Source organism: Talpa occidentalis, unplaced genomic scaffold (genome assembly GCF_014898055.3).
Source record: "Talpa occidentalis isolate TD23 unplaced genomic scaffold, MPIMG_talOcc4v2.1, whole genome shotgun sequence".
Taxonomy (NCBI): Eukaryota; Metazoa; Chordata; class Mammalia; order Eulipotyphla; family Talpidae; genus Talpa; species Talpa occidentalis.
In genome coordinates, this window is record NW_026555331.1 from 80,869,254 (window position 1) to 80,883,102 (window position 13,849).

At 37.5% G+C, this 13,849-nt stretch overlaps 1 protein-coding gene across 2 annotated transcripts in view; it reads left to right on the forward strand.

Annotated features, from left to right (window-relative positions):
- Nucleotides 1–13,514, forward strand: part of ZNF804B (zinc finger protein 804B) — an 800,208-nt gene extending 786,694 nt beyond the window's left edge. For both annotated transcript variants that reach the window (XM_054692315.1, XM_054692314.1), the window contains 2 exons: nucleotides 5,249–5,379; nucleotides 9,494–13,514. In XM_054692315.1, coding sequence (XP_054548290.1) covers nucleotides 9,588–13,115 — 3,528 coding nt within the window. In that variant the 5' untranslated portion in view covers nucleotides 5,249–5,379; nucleotides 9,494–9,587 and the 3' untranslated portion in view covers nucleotides 13,116–13,514. The remainder of the gene's footprint in view (nucleotides 1–5,248; nucleotides 5,380–9,493) is intronic.
- The last annotated feature ends 335 nt before the right edge of the window (nucleotides 13,515–13,849 follow it).

Here is a 13,849-nt window from a genome sequence, read left to right on the forward strand (position 1 = left end):
CTTTTTGCCCAATGATGTTCTATTAATATTTCTTACCATGTGGGTATGCCACAATTAAACTCTTTCAGATTTTTATATCTAAAAATATCTTTATTTCACCTGCTTTTTGTAAAGATATATCCCCTGAGTATAGAATTTTGTCTAGCAAGTTTTATATTTTTCTTCATAAATTTAAAGATGATATGCCACTGTGTTCTCATTTGTACCATTTCTCATGACAATTCTGCCATCCTACTACTTGTTCTGTATGGAAACATGCCTTTTCTCGCTACATACTTTTAAAATTTTCCTTATTTCCTTGGTTTTGGAAAAAATAATTATGATGAGACTTAGTATAATATTTTTAAAGGGAGGAAATTTGGAAAATTTTCATCCAGTCTATTTGCAAATCCCCCCGCCTCCACTTCTTCAGAGACACCAGTTATTATTATCCATTAGGCGACCTTGACTTCTCTACTTTTGGAGTATATGAGATATATTATCTTAATGCACTTTTATATCAGTTCTAGCATCTGTGGTCTTAATAGGTTGATTATTTTCCTCAATTTTGTCTGTGTTCTGCTTCTTTGTCTAATAGTCTTTGAATAGACATTGGACGTCATTAATTTTTGCTTAACATTTTAATATTGAATTAGAATCTAACTGCCTAAAATTTTAAATTGGGGACCTCCTTGTGGCCTAGGGATTGAGTCTCAGCACTATCACCACTACGGATTGAGTTCAATCCTGGCCAGGGAGCTAACCCACACATGGCACAGCAGACCACTCCTCTCTCACCCACTGCTCCCCTTAGTATATTTCAGGAAATCCACCTGTTATGCTCCCCACTCTGTCTCTGGTGAATTCTCTCACACCCTGCCCTCTGGCCAACACCCTAATTCTTCTACACAAAAATTAATTTAAAAAATAATTGGAAATTAATTGTGATAAAACATTTAACTAATAATCCAACCTAGTTATCTACAGTTGTTTTTCCTATGTAACCTGGGATTCCAAATCCTGATGAAAGCATTCTTTGAGAGAGAAGAAATTTAGTGCCTCCCTTTTGCTTCTTTTTGCTGAATGATTTATATCTGTAAATATTTTTGAATTTGGCTTTGAAAAACAGTTGAGTTACTTGGAATAAGTCTTATACTTTTATCTCTTGCTTTTATGATGTGTTAGGCAAATTCAGAGTAGTGCTAAATCTATGCAAATTATTCTCTACTAAAGCAAGTCCTCCCTGTATTCTCTACTTAATGTCTAATATTTTTTTTTTCCTTTTCTGTTGATGAGAATAGACACCATTCCTGGTTTTATCAGAATGTGGATACTGTTTCCTTTCATTCTTTTAGGTGTTTTTCTTGTACTACACATAGTATAATCTTCCCTCACACAAATGCACTGCCATTCAGAATTTTGAGAATTTGAGGGGATTCCTCTAGAGAACTTGGAGGGAAAAGGGGTTCTTTGTGTAGTCTTTGATACTAAGCATTCACCAAGCCAAATATGTGCCTAAATAGTTTACACAAAATCTCTTCTTCCAGTTTTCCATACTAAGAAGTATTTTAACTGTGATCACTTCCTCAGCACAACAGATGTCCACTCCACCCCCCAATCTGTCTAAACATTTCCTACACCCTTGCAAAGCATTTTGTGTCCATACCTATTAAGAAGTCAACACAGCCTCGTTAAGTATCTGTTCATTTGTCTGTCTCCCTTGGAGAGAAAATAATTGAGTTGCATATTGCTATATTCCTGTTACATGGTGGGATTTAACTGTCAATTGAATAAGATGGAATACTCAATCATTTCTATGATTCAGATAGATGTACCACCTTGGAATCTGTATAGCTAATGAAAGAAACAGGTATACCAGGACATTTGGAGAAAGATTCCAATAATGAGGGTGAAATATTAGATGTTTTAAGTAAATCAATCGATTTCCTCTTCTAGGATATTCAAGTTTGACATATTGGTGACAATACATGCTAAATAGAATATCAAGTATTTAATGTTTAGTAGTAAGTAGAAGGAAAAAAAATACCTTTCCCCTTTAACAAAGAAGCAATCTCTCTTTGACACACTTGAACTTTATTTTATGTAGTCTCTTTAAATTTGTAGGACATTTTCTTTAAAATCTTTTTAAACATAATCCTTCACTTACAACATAATCCTTCACTCCAAGAAGACAATAGTGAGAAGGAAAGGAAGAAGAAATGGAGATTTTATAAGCCTTTCTTCTGTCTTCTGATGAAGGTTGTCCTTTAATGTTTATATTTTTTAAAAGATTTATTTATTTATTTATACAAGCACTGGGTACAGTCAGAAGCGTGGGAGGGTGAGAGAATTCACCAGAGCCAGAGCAGGGAACAGAACAGGCAGACCGACAAAATACATTGCTGGGAGGGGAGTAGCAGGCACAGCAGGAGAGGTCTGCACACCATGTGGGACCCTCACCCATGGCCTGGGATCCAACCAGCACTGCAGAGGCTGCGGGCAGCTGGGCAGCTTCACAGCTTCACAGCCCGGCGCTCACCCACTGCGCCACCAGTGGAGGCCCTCCTTTAATGTTTAAATCCTGCTCTGTTTATCAGCTCTGGAGAGCTGTTGGTGTTTTGTTTTGTTTTGTTTTTTCCTTCCTGTTTTGGTAATTCGTGGACCAATATTTCATTACCTGAAATTTTGCTTTATAAAAGGTCCTTAAGTGTTTGTCAAAACTTGAATTCAAATTGACTCCACTGTTCTCCACATGGCTCTTTCTGTTTTTGTGACACTCATGTACATTGGCTGCTAACATCCACTTTGAAACTTGCTCTACCTTCTCTAGATTCTTAGTTCAGATGCAGTCATCTGACCGCCCTCTCACATGCACATGTCCTCCTTCAATAGTGCAGCTCACGGGCCTCCCCCGTGCCGCAGCGGGTTGAGCACAGCACTGTGAAGCTGTCCACCGCCTCTGCAGCGTGGGTTCAATTGAGGCGGGCCAGGGCAATACCCACATGGTGCAGCACGCCTCTCCTGTCTCGCCCAATGCTCCCCTCAGCAGTGTATTTCAGTCTGTCTGCCTGTTCTGTTCCCCTCTCTGTCTCTGGTGAATCCTCCCGCCCTCCAGCGCCTCTGGCCTGTACCTCAGTTCTTGTGTAAATAAATAAATCTTAAAAAAAAAAAAATAGTGCAACTCATGAGCACTAAAGGCTTTCATCCTGTCTCTAAGGGAAGGAAATAGTTTACCACAGTGTTTTTACCTCACTTGATAACTACAGTTTTTGCCATCCCAGTGATACCGGAATTGTCAGGCCTGGTCTCCCAGCCAGGAACGGAGCGCAGGCTGCAGGGGCAGCACTGAGCCCCAGCGACTAGACCCTCATGGGTTGGTGTCTCACGAAGCCGCAGCAGGAACTTTGCAGACTCTCAGGCAAGCAAGCGAGAAGAGGCAGGTTTGTTTAGAGGAAGAAAAAGTTTATTGAGGAGAAAAGGAACAGAAATAAAGTGGGATTCCCAGGCCAGGAAACCAGGCCTGCGAGGGGCAAGGAAGCCAAAGTGGAGTTGTGTCTCAGGGAATATATACCTTTTTTTCCTCATTATTCTAAAACTCCACCAGTCTCTTTGTGATTGGTTAGTTCTCGGCTGTCTCACTTAATTTTCTACTAAGTGGGGGATCTTCACATTCCTTATCTAACAGCTTTCTCTTTCCCCATTTGTTGCATCTTTATCTTTATGGCCCAGTCTTCTGGATGGGCATCCCTGCATTAAAGTTAAACAGCTGCCCTTCTAATTTGTCCATAAATTAAACCACTCTCCATTTCCCCAATCTCTACCTCCCTTTATCACTTGAAGGAAACCAAGGCCAGCATTAACAATGTTGTCCTTGGTCCTGGGATGTTTGTTTTTCCAGGTGGAATTGGTTACACTCCTCTTGCTGCCCTTATCTCTGAAGCCTTCCTCAATTCTCCAAGGTCCCCTTCTGCAATGTCCCTACAACTGCCTAATTCCTAGCTTGCCCTGTGTCTCACCAGGAAACAACTTTTATGCTTGATTTGGGACATGAAAAAAAATTAAACAGATACAAATTTCAAGCAGTTTAAAATCACTTTGTGTAGTGTAAGAGAGAATAATCTTCAAATATACTCTCATATCAGGATTAAATCTCAAACTTCAAAGTGTTTATTTGATTGTGGCTATTTCTCAGTTTGTTCAATTGCATTGGGTGTTCTTAGTGGCAGATCTAAACAGGAAATGAGCAGTATCCAACTTGCATGTAAGCCAGTTGTTTGGAGGGTGAAAGATTAATTAAAAGAAGTGGCTGGTTAATTTAAAACAAACAATGCCTAGCCTTTATCCTGAGCTTATTTTTATTTTTTTTAAAGATTTTATTTATTTATTTATTTATTTATTTATTTATACAAGCACTGGGTACAGTCAGAAGCACGGGAGGGTGAGAGAATTCACCAGAGCCAGAGCAGGGAGCAGAGCAGGCAAAAGGACCGAAGTACACTGCTGAGGGGAGCAGCAGGCGGCAGGAGAGGTCTGCACGCCATGTGGGACCCTCCTCCGGTGGAAGGGGAGCAGCCGGGGATCGAACCGGCGCTGCAGAGGCTGCGGGCAGCTTCGCAACTCAGCGCTCAACTGTTGCACCACCCGGGAGGCCCTGGTGCAATCTATTCTTATAGTCAAGAAGACTCTGGGTTCCATGAACCATTTTTGTCCTCCTGGATACAGTATAAAATTTCTGCTTTGGATAAATATCTGCATCAAAAAAAAAAAAGAGTTTAAGAATCACATTTAGAGTCTTGAACTAAATCTTTCACAGTAACAGATTCTGTTCACTAAATGAAGCTTGTTTCATCCAATATATTTAATACCATCAATTTTTATGACTAAGAGTATGTTTTATAGGTGAGAGGCAGTGAGTAGAGTGAAGTGCTTCCTATAATCTCCTTTACTTTCATATAGAAAAATAAATTGTATATTTTTCCCATTTATGTTTCAAAGATTATTGCTGCTGTGTAGCCAGGATAGTCCCAGCAAGGACTGGGTTCCATCTGCAGCACATTTCTTTAGTAATGGTGACATATTTTGATAAATAACTGAGTTGACTGCTAAATTTACTGTGAAGCAGAGAATTAGATCAATGGAGAAGGTTCTAACTCTCCCAATCCAAACTTACTACTGCACCTAGGACAAAGATTAACCAGGAGCATTGCAGATAGAAAAGAGTATATTACTTATTTATTGTATCCTTTTGGTTTTTCTTTCTTGTCCATAGAGATTGAAAGAATTAAAGCAACGAGAGTTTGCTCGAAATGTTGCTTCTAAGTCATGGAAAGATGAGAAGAAACAAGAAAAAGCACTTAAAAGACTGCATCAGCTGGCTGAGTTAAGGCAACAGTCTGAATGGTAAGAATTAAAGGTGTCTTGAATGCCTCAAAACTCTCTTCAACCTCTTGGGAAATATCAATGATAAACTTACTTGGTTCACTGTAATAATGTAAACAAATTACAACTAATTAACAAAAATATCTTGAGGGCAAATGGCCCTAATAGTTAAAGGCTCACAAATTAATAATTATGGCATCTGATTTTCCCTCTCCAATATTAGTTTAATATGCTTTTTGTGAAGGATTAATTCTGAATACTAGTATTTCTTCTATCCGCTTGACTTAAATAGAACTTTACAGCAATTAAGTTTTCTAATAATAATTTTAAAATCCTTAAATAATAGTGCTTGATTTAGAGGGGAATAAATCTGTACATTTCCTGTACACGCCTCAATTCAGAATAAACGGCACTGCCATTGTCTGGATGACAAACAAGATGTAATTAATGCTGTTAAATTTACTACACAGTGCCATTCAAATTGATAATTATGACAAACATTACACTAATACATTCTTGTAACTAAAAAAAATAGGAGTTTTACATAAGTTTAGAATGCTGAGTGTTTTGAAGTGAGGAGATTGTTACCTGGAATTCAATTAAATTTGTGGATTGTGATTTGTGCTCAAATGAATCATATTGTAGAGCACTAATGTAGCTAATTAATGTAGTTGACAGCAAGCTGGTGAATTGTGAAATTTATAGCTCTTTGCTAGAATTTAAACCTTTGTTGTTTTACTGAAAAGCAATATACAATAAACTTGGAAGTGAATGACTCAATTATAGTGCCATAAATATTAGACCTAATGTCTCATTTTAAGAAAATAATTTTTTTGGATCAATTATGAATAAAAAAATAGTATACAACTTGCATATATTAACATATTTGTATCACTGGCTTAAATATTTTAATAAACTCATGAATATATATGATAATCACATTAGAAATAAATAGGAAATTTGTTATAAAGAAAAGATTTTAAAAAGACAAAGATTTCACTTGAGTAAAAATAATAGATGTTATGTTAAAAATTTAAACAAAAAGCAAAAGATAAAGTTTGGAAAAACATATATCCAGAAGTGAGATTATTGGGCCTCCCCGGTGACACAGCGGTTGAGCGCTGGGTTGCGAAGCTGCCCGCAGTCTCTGCAGCGCTGGTTCGATCCCCGGCCGCTCCCCGGCCACCGGAGGAGGGTCCCACATGGTGCACAGACCTCTCCTGCCACCCGCTGCTCCCCTCAGCAGTGTACTTCGGTCCTTCTGCCTGCTCTGCTCCCCGCTCTGGCTCTGGTGAATTCTCTCACCCTCCCACGCTTCTGACTGTACCCAGTGCTTGTATAAATAAATAAATAAAAATAAATCTTAAAAAAAAAAAAAGAAAAGAAAAGAAATGGAGAAAAGTTTAGAGAAGGAAGTGAAATCATAAATGAGTCTATAACTATAAAAATGAAAACTAATTTTGCTGTAAAATATAAACTTGTAAACTTGTATTAAAATAATAGAATAAAATACTACACAAATAGAAAAATAGGAATTTCTAAATTAATAAAAACAAATTAGATTTAAGATAAGGAAATTAAAGTTTAGAAATGACAGAAAGAACTAAGCTTACAGCATGAAAATTAGAGGATTAAAAGTTCTGTACTGAGGATAAAGTGTTAAAACTTGTGATGAAATATAATCACAAATGTAGTTTTGGAGCCTCCCCGGTGGCGCAGCGGTTGAGCGCTGAGTTGCGAAGCTGCCCCCAGCCTCTGCAGCGCCGGTTCAATCCCCAGCTGCTCCCCGGCCACCAGAGGAGGGTCCCACATGGCGCGCAGACCTCTCCTGCCACCCGCTGCTCCCCTCAGCAGTGCACTTCGGTCCTTCTGCCTGCTTTGCTCCCCGCTCTGGTGAATTCTCTCGCCCTCCCGTGCTTCTGACTATACCCAGTGCTTGTATAAATAAATAAATAAATCTTAAAAAAAAGCCTTAAAAAAAAAAAGTAGGTTTGATTTTAAAATGAGAATAAGAACTAAGCACAAGAAGAGCAAATGTAATATGAAAACAATAAAAGTAAAGAGGTTTAAATATATTTAAAAGAAAACAAAAGGAAGAAGCTTGAGTATCAGAGAGATAAATGGTAAGATAAAATGGCAATATTGGAATGAACATTTAATCTAACATAAATGAAAGCAAGAAAACACAAAAAGCAGTGTCAAGATAATAAGCAAAAATATTATTAATGAAAATAATATAAGAATATATATTATTTTATATATAATATATATAAATATTATATATATAAAGGAGACATCTCCATCATGATGGAACAAGGAAGAGGAGAATGATAATATATACTAATCAAAAGAAATCAACCTGTCACACTATCATTGGTTAATTTGGAGTATTTCCAATTCAACTTTCTTCAGCTCAGACACATTTTTCTTCTCAAAAATTGTGTTGGTTATTGCCTCTTTCCTGTCCTAGTTTCTTGTCTTAGAATCTGTATGTTAAATATGTGCATAAATATATATATTTATTTGCAGGCATGTGTATATACACATGCATATGTATATATTAAATATAATAAAATATGCGTAATAAAAGTACAAAATCATACAAATGTACAATTTTTTTAAAAAATGAATGAAAAGAGACTAATAAAAATATGCACCTGCAGTATTAAACATGTAAAGGCAATGAAGAAAGGTGCATGAAATTTGGTGGACAAAAGGAATGTGACTGCTGAGTGCTATGTAGAGTGGCCAAAGTCTAAGTGAAAACAAGAAATTCTCAAACCAAGAGCTCAGAAAGCATTCCTCTTCATTGCAACTTATGTTACATGCAGAAGAGATATCAGTTGTTTTAGTATTGTATGTGGAAGCAGGAAAAGTTGAATAAAAATGAAATAAAGATCTGAAATAGAAAAGTGAAAAAAAAAATTCTAAGCATGTGGAAAAAGAAAAGAAAGTCAGCTCAAAGCACAGAATCAGATATCTGTGTTGTGCATCTGTATTGTCTTCTTCCAGGGAGGTCTGGTTTGGTATAGAAGTTTATAGGTAGAACATTTTAGGTACAGTGTCAACCGAATGAATTTCATCTCTTATGTATATTGTTATTTCTAATTTTGATCACATTTTCTGATTTAATTACTAATTAAACTCAATAGAATGAATAATCTTTAAAAAGCTGTGAAAGGTAATACATATATATCCACAAGGGATAAAAAGTAAATATTTTGCCCACAAGGGCAAAAGAAAAGATGGTTGTGCATTTTGGTTATTTTATTATGCATTTATTATAATTAGCCAAATTTGTGACAAATTATAAAGATAGAACTAACCACAGTTTTTCAAAAGGAAGTAAGCATGAGAGAAATTTTAAAACCAAGGAAACAAAAGTTACAAAATGATAGGACTATGCCAAAAAGCAAATTGAAGATATATTTTTATACTTTTGAAGTGTTTTTTTTGTTGTTGTTGTTAAAGATTTATTTATGCATGCATACAAGAACCATGGTACAGGCCAGAGGTGGGGAGAGGTAAGAAGATTCACCAGAGACAGAGTAGGGAACAGAACAGGCAGACTGACTGAAATACACTGCTGAGGGGAGCAGTTGGCAATACAGGAGAGGTCTACAGCACCATGTGGGTATCTCCCTGGCCGGCCGGGATGGAACCTGCACTGCAGAAGCTGAGGACAGCTTCATAGAGTTGTTCTGAACCACCTGTGCCACCAGGGAGGCCCTGAAGTGGTTTTTAATTCCATTTGGTTTCCTATTTGACATGATGACAGGGGTTAGCAAACTCTTTGTGAAATAATGTTAAATCTATTTCAGCAAACTGAGTTTTTAGAGGACACATATTGTGTTCTAAATGCAATACTTATTTTCTTTGCAGTACTGGCATAGATATTCACCTGCTGTTGCTTTTACTAATCTCAAAGAAGACACTTAAAGTATGCATGTTAGAAATAGCCACTTTCAACACAGATATACTGAGTTACAGACGCAGTGAAATGGTTATATTACAGTAGACATAGTTCATAAATTATAATATAACCCAATACAGAAACACTATGAGATGGTCACATGGAGATAAGATTTATTGGCAAATTTAATGTTTTAACCATTAATATTTGTTATATTTACAGTGTTTCTGCAAGTGGACCCGCATACAAAGTTCCCAGGGTAGCCATAGAAAAACAACTCCAGCAAGGAATTTTCCCAGTTAAGAATGGCAGGAAGATGTCGTGCATGAAGGGTGCCCTTCTCATGAAAGGAAAGAATCTCTGCAGAAGCATTCCCGATAAGCAGCGCTCCACCACGTCAAACCGACACCAGTTACACACAGATAGACGTTATTTATTCAGTAATCGGGTACCACAAGCATCTGCAGACCTCAGCAATGGAAAACACAGGACAGGAGTGTCATTTTCTTTTTCCAAAAAAGTACACCTAAAATTAGAATCTTCAGCATCAGTGTTCAGTGAGAACACAGAGGAAACCCATGATTATAACAAGTCATCTGTCTACAAAACAAAACAACTTGCAGAGAAATGCAAGTGCCACAGGTTTGCACATGAGGATACACACCTTACTGAGGAAAAGGATATAAACATCTCCCCACACCATCTGGAAAGTGTTTCACACAATACCATCGCCATAAGCTCTCATATTTTGCAAGACAAAAATGACTCTATTGATGAAACACTGGAAGATTCAATTGGCATTCATGCTTCATTCTCTAAACCAAGCATTCATCTTTCAAATGTGGATTTTACTCCTTCCGGCAATGAAAAAGGAACTAGAAATACATTGAAGAACACTTTAGAAAACTGCATTAATCACTCATGCCAAACAAATGCTTCCTCTAACCCACCAAAAATTTATAAGCACAGTGAAGCCAGAATATTTGAATGTCTGGATGAGTTTCCATCCCCAGAGCCAAGTGAACAAAACAGCACCGTTCATCTGAATTCCAACACTAGAATGGAGAACGGACAAAAGTCTTACAATGAAGCAGACAGAATTAGCAAAAATGTGCAAAGACTTGTAAGAGAAACATGTCCCCATGATGTGAGGTCCAAACCATTGCCTTTTCTCCATGTACTAAGCAAGGATGGCCACACCACTCTCCAGTGGCCTACAGAACTTCTGCTCTTCACAAAAACAGAGCCCTGTATCTCTTATGGCTGCAACCCATTATATTTTGACTTTAAGCTTTCTCGGAACACAAAGGATGGCCATGATCCAGATGACTTAAAAACAAAATTGATTAAGGAGCCCTTGGGAATGAAGACTGCAAGAGAGAGCCACGTCTCAGGTTTAATCAAAGACCAACAAAAATTGATCCAAGAAGATAATCAGTCTCTAAAACCAAAGATGGTGATAGGGAATCCAGATTGGGAAAATTTCCAGAGAAAATATAATTTGAGCTGTAATGATTCTGAGCCAAATATGAGTAAACATAATTTCCATGCAAGTGATTTGGAATTGAAACATCCTGAAGTGCCTGCCTACCTTGATATCTCTCTAAAGAACTGTGTAGAAAACAGTCATAGTGATGGTGAATTTAAGGAAATTTCAAGGGCCCGTTGGCAAAGCTACCAAAGGGTAGTTCTAAATGATGTAAATGAGGACATAACATTTTCTCCTTACATCCCAAGGACTAAAAAGCATAAATTGATTTCCTGTGACCCTCATTCGGATTTTGAAGATAGAAATCAGTTCGCTTGGAATTCTAGTCTTTACACGGTAGAGGGTCACAGTGATGATGCGAAGGACTTCAGTGTGATTTTGAATAGTAACCACATCAGCATGACCAGCCGGGTTGCTAGATGCAGAAATCAACATTACAAGAGATGTTCTAGCCCTGCAGACGCATCCCTTGGCAGCACATACAGCCTGGGAAGTACTTATTCAAGTCATAGAGCCAGTGGAAATAGCCGCAGTAATTTGCTCTACCTTTGTGAAAGAGAACACAACTCAGTTGAAAGACACAAACGGAAACGCCAAAAGCACAACTGCCTCTACTTCTCTGATGAGCTAGCAAAGAGAGACTGCCTGCAGTCGGAAACAGAAAGAGAAAGGAACTTCAATTTGTGGGAATCCTGTAAAAATGAAAAATACTCAAAACATGCATATGATCACTGTAGAGAAAGATGCAAGTTGGAAAAAAATAAACAGTTTTCAGGGCCAAAATTCGGGAGAATCACCCATTGTAATACTAACTCACAAATTTCCTGTGCTAGGAATAGTGAAAAACCACCAAATTGCCAAGGACCTCACCTTAGTAGATTGGGCTCTCATTCGAGAAAGAGAATTTATTACTTAAATAAAAGCGAAAGAAGTCAAGACTCTTTGGACAGCACTCACATTTGTGATCTGGGAAAAGTAAAACCCTTGAAGTGTAACCCTGGGAATCTCAGCTGCCTTCTAGGAAACTGTTCCGGCAGCCCTTCAGAAACCACAGACTTGTCTGTTACAGGAGAGAGGACCCCCCTGACAGCCAAACACCTGTTAGAAAGAGTACAAGCCAAGAAGTATCAGGAACAATCAACTCCTGTTGAGGTTCCTTCAAAGAGCTGTAAAAATGAATCAGAGTCTCATTCACAAATCCAATGCACGATTCAATTTACACCACCAGGCTGTCACAGGCAACCACTGCCTTTGTCTGCAAAAACACAGAATACAAGTAAAAGGAGAAATGATAAAGCCAGTGTGATTCAAAGAACTACTGAGAGAGACAAAGTCAAAAGTTCACAGACAAATAATTTTACTGTGTTAGTCAACACCGAGTATGATAACCATCTTTCTAAAGATATAGTTCATGTAGTAGCAGAGCCTAAGGTGTCTGAGAACCCAACAAAAGAACAATCAAAACCTTTGATTAGTGAAGTCCAACCTTTTATTCGAAGCTGTGACCCAGTACCAACTGATTTCCCTGGTGCTTTTCCATCTAATAGATACACTGTTGTTACCGATTCAACAGAGACCAAAGAAGACCCAACAAATCCAGACTTACAGGATGTGAGCATACATATGAATCATGTAGAAGAGAATATAAACTCTTACTATGATACAGCTATGCAGAAGCATGACAAAATAGAAGATGAATTAGACGTGTGTCATAAGTCCCCTTCTCCCCCTTTAATTCAGCAGCCAATAATATTTTCTCCTGATGAAATAGATAAATATAAACTCCTGCAGCTACAAGCCCAGCAGCATGTGCAGAAACAACTTCTGTCAAAGCACCTTCGAGTTTTGCCTGCTGCAGGGTCGACTGCCTTCTCTCCAGCCTCAGCTATACAGACTGTTCCGGTTCACCAGCACGCTTCTATCACCACCATCCACCACACCTTTCTGCAGCACTTTGCTGTTTCTGCTTCCATAAATTCTCACAGCAATCACCTCCCAATAGCCCATCTACATCCGCTTTCACAGCCACATTTTGCTCCATTCACGTTTTCACCTCTGACCCCAGCCATCATCCCTGCACACCCCACTTTCTTAGCGGGTCATCCCCTGCATTTAGTTACTGCTGCCCCCTTCCATCCTTCTCATATAACACTTCAGCCTCTGCCCCCTACAGCATTTATCCCCACATTGTTTGGCCCTCACTTAAATCCAGCCACAACTTCTATCATCCACTTGAATCCTTTAATCCAACCAGTGTTTCAAGGTCAAGATCTTTGCCATCACTCTTGCTCCAGTCAGATGCAACAGTTAAATGAAGTGAAAGAGGCCTTAAATGTGTCAGCACACTTGAACTAAGTTGTGAAAGCCCCTCTTCTGGATAAATAAAACAAATTGTCACTACCTACAAAATTATATATTTAAAGTGGTCTCTGTGATTCTTATGATATTTAAAATATTGATGTCAATTCAAAATGTGATCATTATATGAAGAAGAACTGAATTGCCAATATTGAAATAGGAATAGTTTCAAATGTTATTTTACTTACAAAAATAAAACAGAAAATTCACAAAATTTTATGGAAAGGGAGAGGAAAACGTGTTAAAGATCTCTTTTGGATGATTTCTCACATATTGTTATAAAGTGACAACAGAAACAATCAGGCAGATCATTAATATTATAAAATCAAATGGAACACAATATATTTCTAAATGTGTATTGAGTGAATGAATGAATGAATGCACATTGTTTTTATTCATCAGAAAATAGGTCAGTGAAATGAACTAATTTTAAAAAATAATTCTGATAGTTAACTGTTATCCAAGCTTCCAATCAATATGATCTATTTCAATAAATATAATTTATATTTTCATAGGAAATAAAAGATGGCAAGAAATTTTCTGATTAATTCAGGTTGAAGACTACTCTTCAGTGAAAAACAATTTTACACATTATATTGTTGAGTTTCTGTGAAAAAGCTGACTTACTTTATTTCACACATATCTGTGTTAAGAGAATTTTGTAACTGTAAAAATCACCAACATCTAAAATTAAGACTGTTCAATTTTTGTATGAGAAAACATACATAAAC